This window comes from Bombus affinis, chromosome 16 (genome assembly GCF_024516045.1).
Source record: "Bombus affinis isolate iyBomAffi1 chromosome 16, iyBomAffi1.2, whole genome shotgun sequence".
NCBI lineage: Eukaryota > Metazoa > Arthropoda > Insecta > Hymenoptera > Apidae > Bombus > Bombus affinis.
The window spans coordinates 2702423-2722633 of NC_066359.1; the positions used below are offsets into that span (position 1 = coordinate 2702423).

Sequence of the window (20211 nt, forward strand, 5' to 3'; positions counted from 1 at the left end):
TAACTGTTCTCGTCTGAAAAAATACTTACCCTAACGTTGTTACTATGTACGTTGAGCCTACACTTTCCGGTGGCAATGACATTCATGTTGCTCTGTCTCAAATCGCTGTGTGTACCATTTACTTTGATAGATGATATCCTAGCTCGTAATTCTGGACTATAGTGATTTGTCACTGCTTCCTCGTAACGTTCGATCCACTGTCTTAGTGGCGCGACGTTGGAGCTCCACGTATCTTGAGTTTCCTCTTCTTTATCTTCCAAACTCATTCTCCGTTTAGCTTTACGTTTACCCGGACCTCGCTTTGTAGCTTCTTTTTTACGAACAGCACTGGATTGTCTCGGATGAGAATCTCTCCTCTGCCTTTTCGCGACGTTATTATTATTGTTGTTGTTATTGTTGTTCAATCGTCTTACTTGCGGTGGTTCGGATTTTCGTCGAGGAATTTGCTGTTGCAAAGTTCGTTTCTTGGGGATCGTACTGACCCCAACATCAGTATCTGCTGAACTGGTGGACGATGTATCGGATGATGTATCTGAATTTAGCAATTCCTCGCGTTTACGCATTTGCAAAGCACGAGCTCTTTGCCTATCTACTCGTCGCGGTCGACAAATCTCACAGAGGTATTCGTCAGGAATGTTAGAACGATCTATACCCATGCAATCAACGTGTTGCCAAACTCTGAAATGAAAAATTTACACTATGGCAGCGCACTGAGCTGAATTCCATCAAATATCTTAGACGTCAGAATTTAAACTTACAGACAACGATCACAACAGATCATGTATCCATCATCATGTTCAAAGTCGCTAGAAATGGACAAATTTTTAAATATGAATATAATATAATATACAATATATAAACATAAATTAATATATTTTTTTAATACAAATAATTACCATATACATCTAGTAACACTATCTTCATCATCCCCTTCACCCTCGGGAGCAGTTTCGGTTTCTTCGCCTTCCAGTTCTGCGTCCCTGCCTATTTCGCTGCTGATAGCACTGGCTGCATCGTCGTCCATATTAGCGCCACTAACAACTATGATGAATAACACAATGTCGCATGAAAAATACACGGCTTTCATTGTTATTGCGAATCTAATCGAGCTAGTAGGTCTTCGTACCTTTTCCATAAATGTAAGGATGCTGAGAAGTCGTAGACGAACTTCCGGCACCGTTGATAGGCTGTTTTGCATGAGATGGGGGTGACGGAGGTGATGGTGTTCGTGGTGGTGGTGCCCCATAATTGTGATCCTGTAGGACGTACTGAAGACACTATAATCAAGAATTACGTGTTCTAGGAACAACTATACAGACTACAAAATGCAACAGTGTACACTGCAAAAATGGCACTGAAGATTCGTTATTAAATTTCGCGTTATGTTTACTACGATATATGTGTTACCTCGTAAGGCGGAGGTATTCTTATAATTGGAGTTATTGGACGTTGTTGACGTTCGTCTTCTTTAGATTCGCGTAGCTCGGGTTCGATTCTAGAAAAATAATAAATTTAATTATTCAATCGATATAGAATGTGCGCACGGGGCGAAATAAAAGATCAACGGATATGTAAGTGACAGAAATAGACACTAACTTATTCTCAACATCTTTGCGAGGTTCCATGCTAGTTACTGGCAGTAACGTCTTTACTTGTCCAGATTGTTGTCTAACTTGCTGGGAAAACTGTGACGTTGTAATAAGTTGTTTTTGTTGTATAGCTTGCTGCTGTATTTTAATCGGCTGATTTTTATGCATCAACATATTCGTGGCAACAGTCTGTTGAGGAAGCAAGGTTTTGATGCTTGCCTTTTGTGCGATCGCAGTTGCCGGACCTTGACCTTTCACTGCAGCTACGTTTGTATTTAGAGAGGTCTTAATACCGGCTACTTTTTGCGTGTGGTTCCTTTGAGCTGGCTTTTGAGGAGGTATCGTTTTGATGCATCCAGGTTGTTTTTGAGCATTCTGTGGCCCTATAACGTTCTGTTGTTGCTGAATTATTTTCACTGGCTGCGCATTCGCATTTCTATGCAACGACTGTTGCACGACGTTCTGCGAGTTCGAAGTTTTTACGGTATTTGCAATTTTCTGAGGTACACTACTTTTCAAGTTGCTCTGATGTAAATTTTGCGCTTGATTCTTCGTCACACCTACTCTCATGACCATTTGTTGTTGTTGTATCTTGGAGTTAACTACCTGAGTTCGTTGGTTATTGGGGATGGTCGCGGCGATCGTCTTTTGATGAACATTCGTAATACTGTGACTTTTCTGTGTTTGTGGATTCGTATTTGCTTGTTGTTGCTGCTGAGGTTGTTGTTTCTGCGCCGCTTGTTGCTGCGACTGTTGTTGTGCTTGCGAAGTTTGCTGTAGCAACTGTTGTTGCAATTGGGACGAGTTCTGGATATGTACTTGCTGCGATTGTTGTGGCTGTGAGATCACTGGTTGTTTGTTTACGGTTAATAAGTTGGCGTTCTGGAGCGTTTTACTGATATTTGGAACGCTGTTACTCTTGCAAGCGCTCGCGAAAGATTGTACTCTGCTGGAATTAACCGTGGTCGCAGTCTGAGACTTTTGCAAAGCCGTCGTAGTTTGTGATCTCTGATGCTGCGTCGGCGGTTGAACTTGTTGCACGTGTTTCTGAACCTGCGGTAACTGTTGCTGACATTGTACTTGCCCCATTACTTGTACCTTTTGCATACCAGTTACGGAGTTGCCACATTTTTGGACGTTATTCACCGCCGCAGCGTTCGATTGTTGCCTAGGCACAGTCACGGTCTTCTGCGACTGAACCTGTAATTTCTGTAAGCCCTGCTGTTGATTACTCGGTATCTGTTGTAGTTGTGCTTTATGATTCGGATGGCTACTTAACATCTGCGACGATACCTTTTGGTTATTGTAGACCTGCGCTACTTTCTGCGTGTTCGCGGCGTTTGCTTGAGCTTTTTGAAGCGTCGAATTCCCTTGTTGTTGGGTTCTCTGTACGTTGGTATTGTTCGTGACTTGATTAACAGCAAACTGGGTGGTTTGAGCGGTACCAGTCGACGACATTTGGCTCTTCTGTGCGGTCTGTATCCTAGGTACGGAGTTCCTCTGCACGGTTACCCCTTGACTGACATTCGTCACAGCCTTCACTTTCTGCAAGTTAACCGTCTGACCCTGTCCGACGAGATTTTGCGTTTTCACGTGTATCCTTTGAATGTTGGGCAATGAAGTCGCGGTAGTGATGGCTCTAACCGCGTTGTTGCTTACGACAAGCTGCGAAGGGACCGGTTGCACTTTTAAAGGCATGCTAGCCTGCAAACTAGATATCGTGGTCGTCTGTTGCTGTTGTTGCTTGCCCTCACAGGTGACGACCACCTGATTTCTAGTTTGCTGTTTGCTCTGCGTGGATACTGTGGCATGCTGCAAAGGATACACATGTGCTACTCCGCTACCTGGAGATGATAAAGATTGAGCGTTTACCGGAACATGGGTTACGTTGGAGGATGCGTTCAGCGTTAAAGGCGCGGGCTGTGTTTGATGGCTAGACGACGGCAATTTCTGAGAGATGACGCGAGTCGACAGCACCTGGGTGGTATTCGTTTGAGGTCCAGTGATTCTCTGCACCTCCCTAACGGCTTTTGCTACTGGATAGGTAACGCTAACTGATTTCACGGTGGAAAAGGAAATAACATGACCAGCTGGAATTTCTGCGGCACTCTCCAAACATTGAAGGATCTGTGGTTTGCTGCTGGCATCGTCGGTTCCCGTCGTGTTCGATGTTTCCTGATTCACCGACGAGGACGACTGACTGCTATTGGAGTTCTTCTTCTCGAGGGATGTTTCTACGGTGCCCAACTTTAAGACGAAGCTCATGGTGGTTTCAGCGCTCTGTGGAAAGCTGTCAATGCGTTTTGACGCGGCCGTGGCACCATCGTTCTCGTGAGCATCGGTATGCTCGGTTGGGGACGGCGGGGGAGGTGGGCCAGGCCCTGGGGACAATTGCTCCCCACCTCCACCTGTTCCACCCCCCGATAACTTGATCACCGACGGAGTCGACGTCTTGGAGGCCTTTCAATCACGCCAACTGGAAACTCGAGACAGTTAGGATGGGATGGCTATCCTCGCCCTGCTTGACGGGATACCACGCTCTTCGATTCCGCTATTTGAGGATTCTGAACCATAGGCTGCAACATATAATCGGCGATTCTTTTGTTAGTCTTGAGATAGTAAGTTTTCAACGACATTCGGTTGAGCAAAACGTATAGTGTAAGGGCTCGTCTTCGCTGAAGCACCATCGACCAATCTCTTGTCGCTGTTTCAAGTTTCTTGAAAAAGTCGCCGCATGTTGCTTCAGTGCAGACGAGTTCTGAGAAAAGATTCCTTGAAAAATTCGACGATAACTTTAGGAGAGCGATACGTGTCGTTGGCTACGTACCCTAATCCAAACATCTCTCAAAAAGTATTAATTATTCAACGTTCATGACGTGGCCATGGAATATTTAAAGATATTGATCCAGAAAAACGTTTCCAGGCGAACGCAGATTGGAACGTTCCAATCGTTCGATAAAACTAATGCTTATCGTTTATAGATATCGTTTTCGACGAATCTGTATAAAGATCTATCGAACCGGTTCACGATTGTTTCGATATCGTGAAAGCCGAGATACTTGGCAACGGTGAAAAGGAAATGGGGAGAAAGGAACCAAGCGGTATTTAATGTCTTAAGTATTTAATTACGATAGCAATATCGACAAGAGAAAGGGAAAAGCGATCGAAATGATAATTTCTGATCGTGTTTGACAATGATATCCCTCGCCGTGGAACCGGTTCGGAATTCCGCGATAAAATCAATTTAGATTAGACCGCGAATCGATGCAAAGCGTTTAATACGTTTAATTATCATGTCTTCTATTGTTTAATATTAGAGTCGTTCATCGACTATCGTTGACAAAATTCACATACAATGGCTATAAAAAGTATCTGTATATATCGTCACTTTCTAACAAAGTGTTCCTCTTTTTTCTTTTGCCACATTCTACATTTCACTTTCATAGTATCAAACTTTGCCAGTCGTATGAAAGTATGTACCATTAAATAATACTAATCGTAAGTTTAATATACTTGAAGCTAATTAATTAATATGTCGATGGCTTGCTACACAAATATTGTACGTCCACTTTTAACGTTTCCTAGAAAATCGGTCTTAAACGATAAATAAATATTTTTTGCATTGTATTTATTGTTACCAACGCCATTGTAAAATTGGTTGCAAATCGTACATTGACGATTCTTAGGAATATAAAATGATCACAATGGATCATGCTCGTTGGAAGTATCTTTATATAGGTACACTATATGCAGTAAACAAAGCCATTGGTTTCGACAAATTTATAAAGTGGATATAATAATTTTTATACAGAATAACGAAAATATTAAGAACTATTACATAAAAACTGAAATTTCGCATGAAGCAAACGTAATTCATGCAATATAACAATAATGAGATAATATTAATATTCGAGTAATTTACCAATATATTGTAGTATCATATAGTATATTGTAGTACAATATCTATGATACTGTAACGTATTATTCTAGGTGAATCTTTAAAGTAAACTGATAATTTTAAGCTTTTAAGATCGTTCGTACGCTATTCGCACAAACAATTATCACTTTCTATCGTTATAACTAAACTGCGGATTTTTATGCAAATTCATATTTTTGAGAATATAATGAAAAATGTAAATTTGCCTGCCAACTGTTACAGAAGGCGCTATGCTTTGCATATTTTATACATTTTTTCATATTATATGCATTCTATTCGATTTTGCACTTTTACGTTTCCTATGAATGCATACAATCCGCAGTCTACTTGCAACGATATAGAGTAAACATTTGAAGGTGTTAAAAATCGTTCGCCAACTGTCCTGCACAAAAATTCATATATTTAAGAAGATTAAAAGACGAACAGGATGACGAAAAGTCGTGGGGATACACTGACATCCTATTGCGATCTGTTAGGGAATTCGCCATTGCTAAAATATCGTTGCATATAACAGCTGTGAAGGAAACGACGCAATACGTAATCGTACGAACAACGATGAATCACTTGGTGTTGCACTTTTCTCTCCCAACGATAACCGAGTTTCCTGGCCATAAGAAATCGTATATCCTAAGCGAACAGAATAGAAATCGCAACAAATTGTTACGTGCGATTTCGGAAGTGGCGAGAGGATTCCTTTTGAAGAAACGTTAGGAGCAGTGCGATACGCATTTGCCAGCTGGTGTCAAGTCCGCACGTGCGGCTGAACTTGGGCCAAATGTGCCTGCGTGTTCTACCACCTTGTGTGTACGACGCGCGCACCTAATAAATTAGTATTGTCAATATTCTCCGGCGAACTCGAATTGCGTAAACAGCCGATCGGATATAAAAGATACGAGGCATTGGCCGGCCGTGGCACGGCGGTGGGAGTTATCGTCAAGCTGAAATCGTTTCGTGCAACCATCGATAAAAGAGAAAATGTAACGTATTCAAATAATATGGAAATACTTTCAAATATGCAAGGGAAAGTGAGGGAGAGGCGAGCTGAAAGAGTGAGAGCGTGTACGTATTTTTCTTTTACTTCCGTTTTTCTGCTTCGCAATTTTAGAAAAATTTCAACTGTAGTTTAAAATTTAGAGAATAGAGCGGCAACCGAGTTGCTTTTGCGCGATACAGATTTGTGCAATTGGAAATGAATTTTAACTTGGATTGAAACTTTGAATTGATCAAAATTGCTTAATAAATAAATACTAGGGTGGCTTATAAGTTCGGCCGTTTTTTAAATACATTACTTCGTACTATCTTTCGTAATGAACAAAGTCTTCCGAATCGTCTTAGCAGAACTTCGAAGCGAATTTCTTTAAAAAGAAAATATAGCATTTTCTTCGCTGCCTTTGCTACTTTGAAGTTTCGCGCCAAGCAGTGACGCAGAAGTACACGAATTTCCGACTTCTCCATGTTCCTTTCTAAACGAACAATGGGATAGAATAGAATTAATTAATCAAAATGAAATATAATCATTTGAAGGGATACTAAATGATACTACGAAATAGTACAAGGGAATATATCAAAAAAACGCACGAACTTAAGGATCGCCTTAGTAATTCAATAGGACTTATAATTGTAAGGAAGAACGGATGTATATCCGCTCTCTACTCGTATGCAAATATCGCAAATCAGTCGAAGCAATAACGATAATCTTCGAGCTCAGATCAAGACCGTTTTGCATAACGATGTTATTATAGTTTGTCCACTTCTTATATATATTTTTTACGCTTCTAAGCGTAATCATAATTTTCATTCCTTCAACTTTGAACAGCATGTTCTATCGTTGTTTCTTTTTCTCCTCTTTTTTCTTGTTTAATCTACAAACCAAATAATGCTAACTACTTGATGAGGTATCGCGAAATGAAAAATTCCACGACGAAAGAAGCTAGAGTCAGGATCACGTGACGAATGCGTAAATAGGAGGCGGTTTGTTCGATGCGTATGCTACCTTTTCTATCGCACTCATTGTCAGTGGCACGTGCTGCTACTACTGAAAATCATTAACGGCAGTATAGTCGTTTCCCAGGCTTTTGTCCCCGCATTCTCAAAAGAGGTAGTTTGGACGGTAATTGGACGAGGCTTTTTAGAAGCAAGTTTGTAAATTCGACCAATCGCGGGGAGACACGTTCGCGAGGAGCGCGTCAACGGAAGTCGTAAATTCCCGTTACGATTATACGAATCGACACCGCGAGTAGATCGATCCCCTGATTTGCATTAAGATAATAGGGATGGTTGAAATGATATAACTCTGTGATTAACAGTGTTATAAATTATTTATTTTCCAACAACTTAGTAGAATCACACAATTTAGTAACGTCGCTGATTGTGAGTATGAGAACTGCCTTGATCTTGATCAGATTTTGAGATATGGCAATCTGATAGATGAAGGCCCTCGTGTTGTAATAGAAGTGGCGATTGATCAGACCAGACCTTGACTCGCCTTGGTTGTGACTGGTAGAACTCCTTGAATGTGAGTGCTGGAACTCCTTAAATGTGAGTGCTAGAACTCCTTGAATGTGAGTGTTAGAACTCCTTGAATGTGACTGTTCGTTGGTTATGAGAACCAGTAGAGTTGACCCTCCTGATGGCGTAGAAGCAGTAGTAGAAGTCGCAGCCATCGGTGCCGTAGTAACAGTAAGAACGGTGAAGTTCGTTCTGATGTGATTACGGAGGAAAGCTCGGTATGGGCCCTTGAACGTGCCCTTTGAACGAAGAACGCGGATTCGTTGCTCACATTTTTAGTTAGGAAAATGAGGGCAATGATCCACGGTCCCGATTGGTTATGACCAATGTTAGGGATGAAGATAGGAGGAAAAAGCCTCCTACCAACGTGGTTCATGGGCGACACAAAAAGCAACTTTTCCGTTAGATAACTATTTGGTTCTTTCCATTCGGTAACTAGCTGCTTTCTCCGTAATTTTTAAGAATGTACAATAGACCTAAGGACTGTTTTATGTACCAGCTATAAATCGAAAATACTTGCCGAATTAAAGGTTCCTGCAAACTAATAAGACTCGGTTTATGGTGGGGCCTTAGGTTTATTGGAGGTTTCTCTAACGGGGCTTGGTCCTTGACGGTCAGACAATAAAGGACGTCGCGCGGACCTCTTCATGCGACGTAACATCCTCCCCCCGTTGAGAGGGCACCGATCAAAACCCTGTAAAGATAGTATTAATTAAATATTCTATCCAATTCCTTATTGATTGTTGTTGCCGTGTGAACTGTGGCCGTCCAGATGATGCCGTAGTCGCCAGGACGAATTTGATGATGCGGCCGAAGAGTCGTTTCGTTGAGGATACGTCGTCTGCCTTATAGTCTGGATCGCCGTGGTTCTCGGCATTGCCAAGAAAGTTGTCGCTGAAGTTTACGAACCAAGAAGTGCCGTGAAACAGCACGGCCCATGAAGTATCGTGGAACACCTCGGCCCATGAAGTATCGTGGAACACCTCGGCGCAGGAGGTGTCGTTATACATCTCGTCGATTTCACAAAGGCACGTGAGAATCGTATGTAGATGCGTTGTGGATGCGTGACGGAGGCCTATAGTTGATTGGTGGACAGGGCTCCCCCCGCTGACCCACCCGTATCATGCCTTTTTGATGATGCCTGGTGGTTGTACCTGCGTGGTCCAACGATCAGCAAAAGACAAAATCAGAGATTTGTCCGGCGTAGTGATCTGTGGGCTTAGTGGACAAATGTTGAGATCCGATGGCGCGTTAGGTGTGGCTCCATGGCAATGGAGAATTCTTCACGTTAGGTCCCGGGGAATGACTCTCCAATATGATGTCCATGTCAGGTGTAACATGTGATGTGATGTTCTCCGTTGGCGGAGTATGACCGTTATTGTCCCGGACGGGATTCAGTTCCTTCCGGTCCAGCGGATCTGGAGCGATTGGCTGATTCAAGACGTTTTGTGGCGTTGAATCAGATGGTTGCGATGCTGACGATGTGAACGTGGTTGTCGTCAGGTCGCGCGTGGGTGACACGTTATAAGTGTCATGCGATGAACTCCGCGTGGTATGCGACGGGATCGGCGTTTGAGTTGATGCGATGTTTGCCGTCGGCGGAGTATGATCATTGTTGTCACTTCCTTAGAAATAATTAGACGCGTTACTGCTACACTTGGAGGTCGACGGGGTAGAGATGGTCGTTTGCCCTCCATGAGCTCCCTTATCCTAATGGCCAGGGAAAAGTAAATTTTGAATGCTTCTAGTTGCTGTGCGATGTCACATTCCTCGGGTTCATATAACTCGTTTAGGAATGATTGAAATCGTTTCCACCCGTCCTCAAGTAGGGCTTGATGTGATTGCAAATATGCAATCTCTTGCATATTGGACTGTTCGTATTTATCGATGCCTTCCCTTATGGCCCTGAGGGTGCCTTCGAACAGTTTATCGTGTTTCTTCTGTATGCTGTTGATCTTTGCTGGGGTTGGCATGATTCGTGATGTGGACCGACTTAAGTGGTTGGAACCTTCTCAAAGTTGATTGCTCAGTTACGTCGGGACACTGCCTGGGTGCGTGCCTCGACCAATGGGTATATCTCTTTGAAGGTGATGCTCCTGACGTCACTGACTTCGATGGAGTGATACATTTCCGCTGTTGGATTCAATAGGAACACGTGGCACTGTGTGGTCACTGCACTTGACACTGGCACGTGATCCGGCTCGAAGGACCATGTAAATTCGACCAATCGCGGGGAGACGAGTTCGCGAGGAAGCGCGTCAACGGAAGTCGTAAATTCCCGTTACGATTCTACGAATCGACACTGCGAGTAGATCGATCCCCTGATTTGCGTTAAGTAATAGGGATGGTTGAAATGATACAACTCTGTGATTAACAGTGTTATAAATTATGTATTTTCCAACAACTTAGTAGAATCACACAATTTAGTAACGTCGCTGATTGTGAGTATGAGAACTGCCTTGGTTAGAACTGCCTTGATCTTGATCAGATTTTGAGATATGGCAATCTGATAGATGAAGGCCCTCGTGTTGTAATAGAAGTGGCGATTGATCAGACCAGACTTTGACTCGTCTTGGTTGTGACTGGTATAGAACTCCTTGAATGTGAGTACTGGAACTCCTTGAATGTGAGTGCTGGAACTCCTTAAATGTGAGTGCTAGAACTCTTTGAATGTGAGTGTTAGCACTCCTTGAATGTGAGTGTTAGCACTCCTTGAATGTGAGTGTTAGCACTCGTTAAATGTGACTGATCGTTGGTTATGAGAACCAGTAGAGTTGGCCCTCCTGATAGCGTAGAAGCAGTAGTAGAAGTCGCAGCCATCGGAACCGTAGTAACAGTAAGAACAGTGAAGTTCTTTCTGATGTGATTACGAAGTAAAGCTCGGTATGGGTGTGCCCTTTGAACGAAGAACGCGGATTCGTTGCTCACATTTTTAGTTAGGAAAGCGAGAGCAATGATCCGCGATGCCGATTGATTATGACCAATGTTGGGAATGAAGATGGGAGGAAGAACCCTTTTACTAACGTGATTCACGGGCGACATTGTTTATGGGAAAAACCAGCTTTTCCGTTAGACAACTATTTGGTTTTTCCCATTACGTAACTACCTGCTTTCTCCGTAATTCGTAAGAATGTACAATAGACCTAAGGACTGTTTTATGTACCAGCTATAAATCGAAGATACTTGCCGGATTAAAGGTTCCTGCAAGCTAATAAGACTCGATTTATGGTGGGGCCTTAGGTTTATTGAGGGTTTCTGTAACGGGGCTTGGGCCTTGACGGTCAGACAATGAAGGACGCGACGTAACAAAGTTGATATAAAAGAAAAGACTTGCAACTAATTAGCTTCGCACGAAGGAAACGCAGAATCCAATTTTATTGGATAACAAAAAACAAATAGAACAACTTCGTTCAAAGATGTATAATTTGTAATTCACCGATGGAAAGTGGTTTCCTATAATTAACAGAGCTTTCATTTATAATTTACTGTGGTTCACGAAAATATTCCAACACTTAGCATAGAATTTTTGTTTATATCTATATGCATATTATGCGCATTAAATACACCCAATTTTCAGAAGTTTCGTTGGCACTGTAACGATGCACGAATATTATGATTATAATGGCAAAGTTTTAAGCCGATCTGAAAATGTACTACTTACTAGGTAAGCTTCAGAGCTGGTCTTCGCGGATTTCAACGATAGTTCTATCTGTGAAATAAACGCATCTGTAATTTTGAACAAATTATGAGAGCCTGAAAGATTTATGAGAATTATGATAATCTTTAAATTATGAGAAAAATACATATAAAGTTTGAAAAAATCGCATATTCCCAGATATTGGAGCTGATCATTTACTAATGACTGTGGCGTAGTGGTAAGCGTAAAGGGGTTCAAATTGTTTATCCCGGGTTTGCATTCAGTTGGGAGAACTTTACTTCAGAACAATTACCTTTAGTATTACAACTATGGAAGCCTGGATTATTTCATGTCTTCTCTGTTATAAATATTATTTTGTATTTATTATTAATAAAACATTTTATTAAAAAATTGAAATATACATAATAGTTTATCCTACTTTGTATACTTCAAATTATTTGTACATTTATTTTCAGATTATATCGTTTCAATCAACTATATCAACAACTATAAAACTATATCAATAAAGTAAATTACATTTTATGTAATTGCATTGAAATAAATCCATTTTTCTCATAATTGGTTGGCTATCCAAGGCTAAAATTACAAATATGTACGTTTATTTCACACATAGACCCATCACATCAAATTTCATTGAAATCCATGAGGGTCAGGTCTAAAATTTTCTTTGTTAGTGAAAAATTAGTATACAGCATGAATATAATAGCCTTAAATACACAACTAATGGTGAAGATGATCTAATTACGTATTGTGGCTTATTACAATGAATGATTGTCTGTATTAATATTTCGGTAATCTTTATAAAGTGTATGCTTCCAATAAATATTTTGTAACTTCTATGTATAAATTTCCAGATTAGTTTCAAATTTTACCAATATAATAACGACAGCAGTGCCTCGTTACACTTCTAATAAAACCTCAAAATGGTTTGTATAATATATATATTAAAGAGTTCCTAAAAATGCACGAATACTTCCGTGAGTCAATGTATGTACACATAACCGGCAGCATGTATTTCCAGTAAATTCTGCCACGCTCCTGCTCAAATGTCTCGATCTACATGGTGCATGGGATCGAGTTTAACCCTCGATTCGCCGATTCGTCGGGTGTTGTCGTGGTCGATTTGACGAAAGCCATCGTACGTTATACAGCTATATAGCTGTCACGTGACTGGTTACAGTGTAACGACGTTATCGGCACTGTCAAAACGCCAATAGCAAGGATTCAGCTTTCATCGCGCAACCACGCAGGCGTCTGTTAACCGAGGTTATGCGCTCTGCAGTTCCTCGTTGTGTGCTACGTTCGATTTAATTTTAACAAAATCTTGTGAAATTTCGAAGAGATTTCGATAGTTTTCGTCGTCCGTTTCACCAGGCAACTCTCTTGCCAGTCCTCGCTCTTTCTGAAAAATGCATTTTTCTAAGTACTCGCTTAGAACGCGCCGAGAACCGCTGGAACGCAGTATTATTTCAGATGCTACGAAATCAGGGAAATTGCCAGAACCAACTGCAGCATTGTAACAGAAACAAAACTATATTCACGTAGCTAAATATAAACCTTACTTCAGCGGTTGCGTTCCATTGCGAGCTGGCTAATAAACGTACCGCGATGCACTTTCGTAAAATGCAATTTACATTTCACCGAGAATAACATCTTATAAAATATTTAATCATCCTACGGAATAATACCTCAACGTAGAGCGTTTTCTAGGCGACTGGTTTCTCTTCCGCGTATAACTATGACTCCCTAGAAATATCATATCGATAAACGTCTTTTCGATGTTAAACGTCTTTAGTATTTAATCCGTACGTCACACAGCCAACACTGGAAATGGATAATGTTTCGAACTCGGACAATCTGAATTCGGATGTGAACAGAATAACACATTACTAATTGACTGCGAACGTTTGCGCGTTTTTGAGAAATTTCAAAAATCTATAAAATACGTATAATATGCAAAAATATAAACAAGTATTCAAATTCTATTTTTCTAATTACGTTCACAAAAATTATATAAACATCCACAGCCACACACTATAGTACAATATACCGAATAAACGTATCCAAAATTCCTAATTTGTTGTACCTCCCTCGTTTGTTACATATCAGACTTTAAGATTTTTGTTAGGTTTTGTGAACACTCGAAGGATTAACCAATTATCTTTAGCAATATCGACAATTTAGGTGATTAAGTTTGATACCAATTTGTCTAGTTTACCTACACTGTTTAATTGTTTCTCTCCTTGTGCATTTACTCTGTTTAATTAGCGATTGATTTCATTATTTCTGCGTAAGATTTATTGGTTGTTAATGGAGTTGAAGTTTGTCTGATGTGTGTATCTGAACAGACAACAGTTGTTTGTTCATACCCCCCCCCCAAATGTATTTAACTATATTAAACAATTAGGAATATTAAAAAAAAAAAGAAAAGAAAGAAGAAAGCATCTTTTGTTTGGTTTATATGTTACAGAGTTACCCAAGACTTGATAATATTGCGAAGGCAGTGTATCTTTTCCGGAGGGTAAAGGATTAGTTGGGTGGTCGCAGCAGCGAGGCAACTATCGTCGATGTAACAACGGCGGGTGTTCTGGCCGCTATTTTGCCGCGATGTTTCCACCAGTCGCGAAGTTACGAGGTTCCGCGCGCGAGCGTGCAGCGCTGCACGGGCTGGTTTGTCACGTTGGCAGCAATGGGATTTGTGGCGACCTACTTGGCGTACCTCGACCCTTGCATTGATTCGATACGAACCAAAATTATTCCTGAACGATTATCGCTCGATGTTGACCTCTCCTTCCACGTCCTACCATCTTGCTTCTTTTCCATCCCTGATCATATCTATTCACGGATATTTGCCATTCTAGTTTACCTGTTCCTGTTAAGCTATTAGATCAATTTCTCCAACTAGCTCAGCCAGATAAAACGTCGTTCAATGTTTTATGTAGTTTGCCCGCTGCAAATTATCGAAGAATCGCGTATTGGCGGGAGCAGAAAGAAAGCTCGTTGGATACAATATTACGCTGTTTACAATATTATCAATCGAGCATTGTTACTCGACATGGGTCGTCAGCGTCTCCAACAAGTTGTTTGACGCTTCCGCTGACCCCTTCTCAACCACAGGGCAATTCAACGTTGCAGGAAAACGGCGTTGCTCTCACCAGCAACCCGTGCGCAGTTGGAACGCGCATTCTACTGCCATGTAACTAGCCCGATTGTAAGCAATCGTACGAATGAAACTGGCAATGATATCCCGATTACTCTCTCTTTTTAAATCTTGATTCGATAAGCAGGTACAGGTATCGACCGTACAAACAATACTCCTACAACACGGATTCACTCTAGCACGGTTCGAGGATTGAGTAATTCTTCCAAACCGGCGCGTAATCAGAATTTTTAAGTACAAGCAACATCATTCGATATCTTTCACTGGAGTCAGCGTATGTGTATTGTCTCAGATTTGCACAATTTTGGAATACTGAAACTTTTAATCCATTCTTAGTTTGTAGAGTATTAACCCTTTGCACTTGAGAATTTTCGCGCCATAGAGAAGCAGCAGCTCGAAGCTTCTCTGATAAAAAAATCGATAACATTTTTCACAACTAACAAAAATAGAAATCATATATATAGAACGTCGTTTAATAGAATTTAGCAATAATGAAAAAGAAAATATTATGTAACATAAATTTATAAAACTTTTGATTAATTATTAACTGTTTTAATAAACATTAGTACACTTTTGTTAATCTTTGGAACATAATCTTATTTTTGTATCAGTTCTTTGTTTCATATAACACTTATTTTTGTATCAGTTCTTTGTTTCATATAACACGGCATATATTCGGAACTTAACTACGTATTATCGTGTTATACGGGAGATACTAGTAATCGAAGTAACTCGATCTCCCGTAAAAACGTATACAAAGAATCCTATCCATATTGATCCTTTTTATAGCATGCTTCCCATTTTGCTTATGCCCATCGAAAATGACGTTGATTTTCTCCCCTTAAAAGCAGCATTAATTCCATCCACTTTCTCGTCGTTCGTTCGAAATACGCGTAGAATCGAAGAAAAGCAGCGAGACCATAACGCGACCTCCCACCAACGACGATACTAACCATACCTACGACTAGTTCTACGCCGTTAAATAAACGTTCGACTTCTCTCTCCCTCTTTCTTCCTCTGTCTCTCTCTTTCTCCCCGTCCAAGCCCGTTTTTCTGTGAGTCCATCTTTCGCTCTGCTCTCCGTTCCTCCCTGGTAAGGGAGAGCATGAGCGTGTAACATACAGTAAGCCGTATACAAAGGCCTGATTGCCGGACACTCGGTGAAATATGCCAGTTCCCCGCCAATAACCGGTATCGCGCTGTCCTCTCTTCACATTTGCGCTGTCTTCGCTACGTTCACGGCAGATCGGCGTGGAGTGGAAGGAGGACAACGCGGCGCACACATCACGTGGAGAAAGAGAAGGAGAAAGAGAATCAGAAAGACAGAGTTGAAAAAGGCGAACGAGAAATTGCTAGTGGAAGTAAACCGAGATACGAGACAATACTATGCCCGAGACAGATGCCACTGCGCGAAGCTTTTCTTTCGCGATAGTATGTTTCCACGATTAACTTTCTAAAATATCCGTTCCTTTCTCGGAACTCTCCTGCTTTTTTTCTATTACGTAGACAGTACATTGGATCGTTACGTGGATAATTCCACAAAATTAAGAGACACAAGAGGCAGAGGATGGTCAGGGAACAAGGAGGGATTTAAACGGCACTCATGAAGAAGATGGTTGTTGCGCAAAGAACAAGCACTCCATTCCGCGAGAGTTTCGTGCTACTCCGCTCGATCATGCATGTAAATGAATGGGAGCGTCACGAAGCCTGCGAATGTGCTCGTGCGCGCCGCTCCACAGTTTTGCAATCCCTTTTCGTACTTTCGCGGCGGTCGATATGCAACACACCACCACGGGAATCGCAGTCGTTCGGCAAACTCCTAAAAGATGGCTTGGCGTTTCCACGAAACTGCTGCTCTTTATCCTCTTCAAATTTTACTACGAACCCTCTTCTACGGTGGCTCGCAAAAGTATTCGTACACTTCCCATAGAAAATTTTTATGTGCATATTGTGCGTGTTACATGAAACATTTTGATATTTCATTAGCACTATAATGAGACACGATTGCCAAGATTATATTGGCAAAATTTGAATCCAATCTGAAAATATACATACAAGTTACAACATATTTATTGCAAATTTATATTTAGTAAAAAATTAATATATAGTATGAATAATCACTTCAAACATATAAAAAGTGTTAAAGGCGGTCCCAGTGAATGTTGAGACTTATTAATAAACTGCCGATTTTTATGCATTTATAGGAAATTCGAAAGTGCAAAATTGTACAGAATGCACATGATATCAAAAAACATATAAAGTATCAAAAGTATAGTGCTTTTTATAATATTCAACAAATGAAATAATTTTCTAGCAAGGTTCTACATTTTTAATTATATTGCCAAAAATATGGATTTGCATAAAAAGCCGCAGTCTACTTACCAATATCGTGGATGATTGCCTATTTTAAATACTTTTGTGATATCAGCAAAATATATATCTTATTTATTTATATCTACTGAATACATATCTTGTAACTTCTGCATACATCTTCAGACTCGTATAAAATTTTACTAATATAACCACAACAGTTGAGTGTCATTACAGTACTAATGAAATTTCAAAATGTTTCGTATAAAACACGTAATATGCGTATAAAAAGGTCTCGCCCAGCGTACGAATACTTTTGCAAGCCACTGTCGTTGATAAATCTCTTTCTTCCTTGTTGTTCCTTGACCAACTAAAATATAATCTTGAATCATTTCAACTTTCTAACACTTCTCGATCGGTGGTTAACAAGAGAGAAGAGCGCGAGTACAGAATTGGCTAGAAGAGATTGCCGCGGACAATTTCGTTCTATTTGCCGACAGCTGCGATAGCGAACAACTCTGCGGATTAATCACTTAGGAATGCGACCGCACTATGGTTAAAGAAAGACCCATCCACGCTAAACCGATTGGAAATCATCCCATTGGCCGATAATCATCCTCTATTGGCCGAGGTTCAAATCCGGGAATTCAATTGGAATTCCTATCAAAAGTAAGAAATATCGATGGATAAAAATATCTTGAAAAAGCATTCGTTAGTCGCGAAAGATCGGACGCGTAACGCGACTCTGTGCATTACGTGGGAGTGTTGGAAGATAGAGGGGACGAGAGACGAAGATTCAGCATTGTGCACCTCCGCTATTAAAACCAAGGTTACCGAGAAGCGTGCATCTTTCTTTCTCTCTTTCTCGCTCTGCGAGTCTCCAAACCGGACTAAATCTTATTATTATGTATACATTTCGTTGCACCGTCGATCTGAACGCTTAGAAATTCTCTCTCCTTATCTCTTTCTTCGAAAGATGTCCTCATCTACTTCTACGATTTCATAATCTTTTCTTAGCGCGAAAAGAATCATCTCCGCGTGGAAACTATTGGCGTTCGCTACTCTGTAAAACGGATTAAACATCTGTTTAATCGCGCTTTAGATAAAACTAACTACACGCGCGGGACAACCTTATCACGTCGGAATTTTATGCAATCGTAATCATATGCGATAAACTTCTATCCCGAACGTAGAAAACATAAAGCTAAGGGAAATGCATCGATTCAACAACTCGAAAAATCGAGAATGGTTTACTTTCGTGGGATATATTTTATGGCTGACCCAGCACGCCTGTATTCCTCTGTCAACAGCAGTTTTTTTGCCACGGTACACGCTCCTCCGTTTATCGTGTGAATACGTCGTAACCCATAGTAACCGCGAGCACCATTAATACACTGTGATGTCATCCCGAAGAAATGCATCGGTTCTTTGCGGCGTAAATCTTGCGAAATCATTGCTGGTCTCGGTATTGCGTTTGATTTTCCAGCGGAATTAACCAGATGCGTGCAACTACTATAGCTATATATAGTCCCAGTATTGATGGTACAAATGAGACGGGGATTATTCTACATGAAAGAACAGGCCGAAAATATAGACTAAATATTTTCATTCGAGGCTTTGTTTTCGAAAAAATCGAATTTGCAGATTTCTTTAGCATGCGTGAATTTGGCTAATTACCAAACGAGTGCGAGTAAACAATCATCAGGTGTTACTCTACGTGCGAAAATAAATGAAAAATGTAGAACAGAATTTGTCTGTTTAAGGGCTTAATGGCTAGTTCTCAAAAAAATTTAATTTGAACGTGCATGGTTGAGAATAGGCCTGATCAATTTTAAAATTTCATTTTTTCAGGAACGAAGTGTCCTATGTAGGAATTTTGTTCTATACACCTAATCTTCTGTCGGTTATTCGCCCCTATACATTCCAGAATTAACCAAATTCAAGTATTCTTGACAAATCTTCAATCTTGATATTTTCGAACATGAATGAAAAAAATTTATTCCGTATTCTCGACTTGCTTTTCATATAGAATCACTCCCATTTCGAATTTACCATTAATATTAGGACATCCTTGCCGAAACATTGATTTTTTGAATGACTCCGAAGATAAATTCCTATCATTGGATAAGATATTATTGTAAATCAATTAGTACAGAATATTAGTAGTTTGGTCTCACTCTCGAGCAGCTTTCAGCAAACCGCTGTAACTTTATATGTACCTAGTTTTTCGCCTGATACGAAAACGATCAACTTTGAGGTAAATTGATCGCGATATCTTTTAAATGGCCAGTTTATATTCTAAAAAGAGCAATAAAACTCGGTAAACAAGACGTACTTTAACTCTTCGAGTGTTTGTTTATAATTTGATCTTTATATTTTATTTATATTTTAATTTCCTGCTAGTTACTTTGTTACTAATCTTGAAATCTTTTTACAATTTTTAGTAACTCATTCTTATTTGTTATAGTTTAAAATAAAGAATATTTTAATATGTACTATAGTTTGTGTAACATCTTGCTTTTTTTAATAATTTAGTTTCCAATTACACGTTTAATATAATAAATAAATCATTGTTTTTATAAGCTTCTTTTTATTTGGCTTGGTAATAAAATTTTTGTACAATGTCATTTTATTAAAAGTAAAATGCAACTAAGTAAAGATGTATTTTTTAAATATTTACTTAATAACTAATGTTACTAATGTAATGTAATGTAATGTAAGTAATATACAGACTAAGCACTCCAAAGGTTAAGAAATCTCCGAACTTTTTGATCTAAAAACATACGCAAAGTTTATCCGGACCATATGTTTGGATTCGTTCGATCAACAGATATCTTGCCAGTAATCGATATAACCTGTCCTAACCATTGCTAAGTGATGACACGAATTCGTCCATACGATGCGCCACCAACCACTAATAATAGTGTGCGTACGCACTGACATCGTCCTATTGGATCTTTCTTGATGACGTCAGTAGGGTTGACCAATGGTAATGGTCACGAAAGAGAGACAGAACACTAGCAGCGAACTTGACAAATCCGTTACTATT

General features: G+C 40.1%; 1 protein-coding gene and 1 long non-coding RNA gene across 8 annotated transcripts in view; one reads left to right on the forward strand and one right to left on the reverse strand.

Moving 5' to 3' along the window:
• The window catches only part of LOC126925615 (uncharacterized), a 32144-nt gene that overhangs the window by 8610 nt on the left and 3323 nt on the right, over positions 1–20211 (reverse strand). For 4 of the 7 annotated variants that reach the window (XM_050741371.1, XM_050741370.1, XM_050741375.1 and 1 more), the window contains 6 exons: positions 1597–4165; positions 1408–1495; positions 1127–1277; positions 897–1041; positions 759–806; positions 30–678 (listed from right to left, as the gene is read on the reverse strand). In XM_050741371.1, coding sequence (XP_050597328.1) covers positions 30–678; positions 759–806; positions 897–1041; positions 1127–1277; positions 1408–1495; positions 1597–3854 — 3339 coding nt within the window. In that variant the 5' untranslated portion in view covers positions 3855–4165. The remainder of the gene's footprint in view (positions 1–29; positions 679–758; positions 807–896; positions 1042–1126; positions 1278–1407; positions 1496–1596; positions 4166–20211) is intronic. The other 3 variants (XM_050741373.1, XM_050741374.1, XM_050741372.1) reach the window with 3 other exon arrangements.
• LOC126925620 (uncharacterized) lies at positions 15988–16920 on the forward strand. Its single transcript, XR_007714023.1, has 2 exons — positions 15988–16283; positions 16359–16920. It is a non-coding gene; the product is annotated as an uncharacterized LOC126925620 (long non-coding RNA).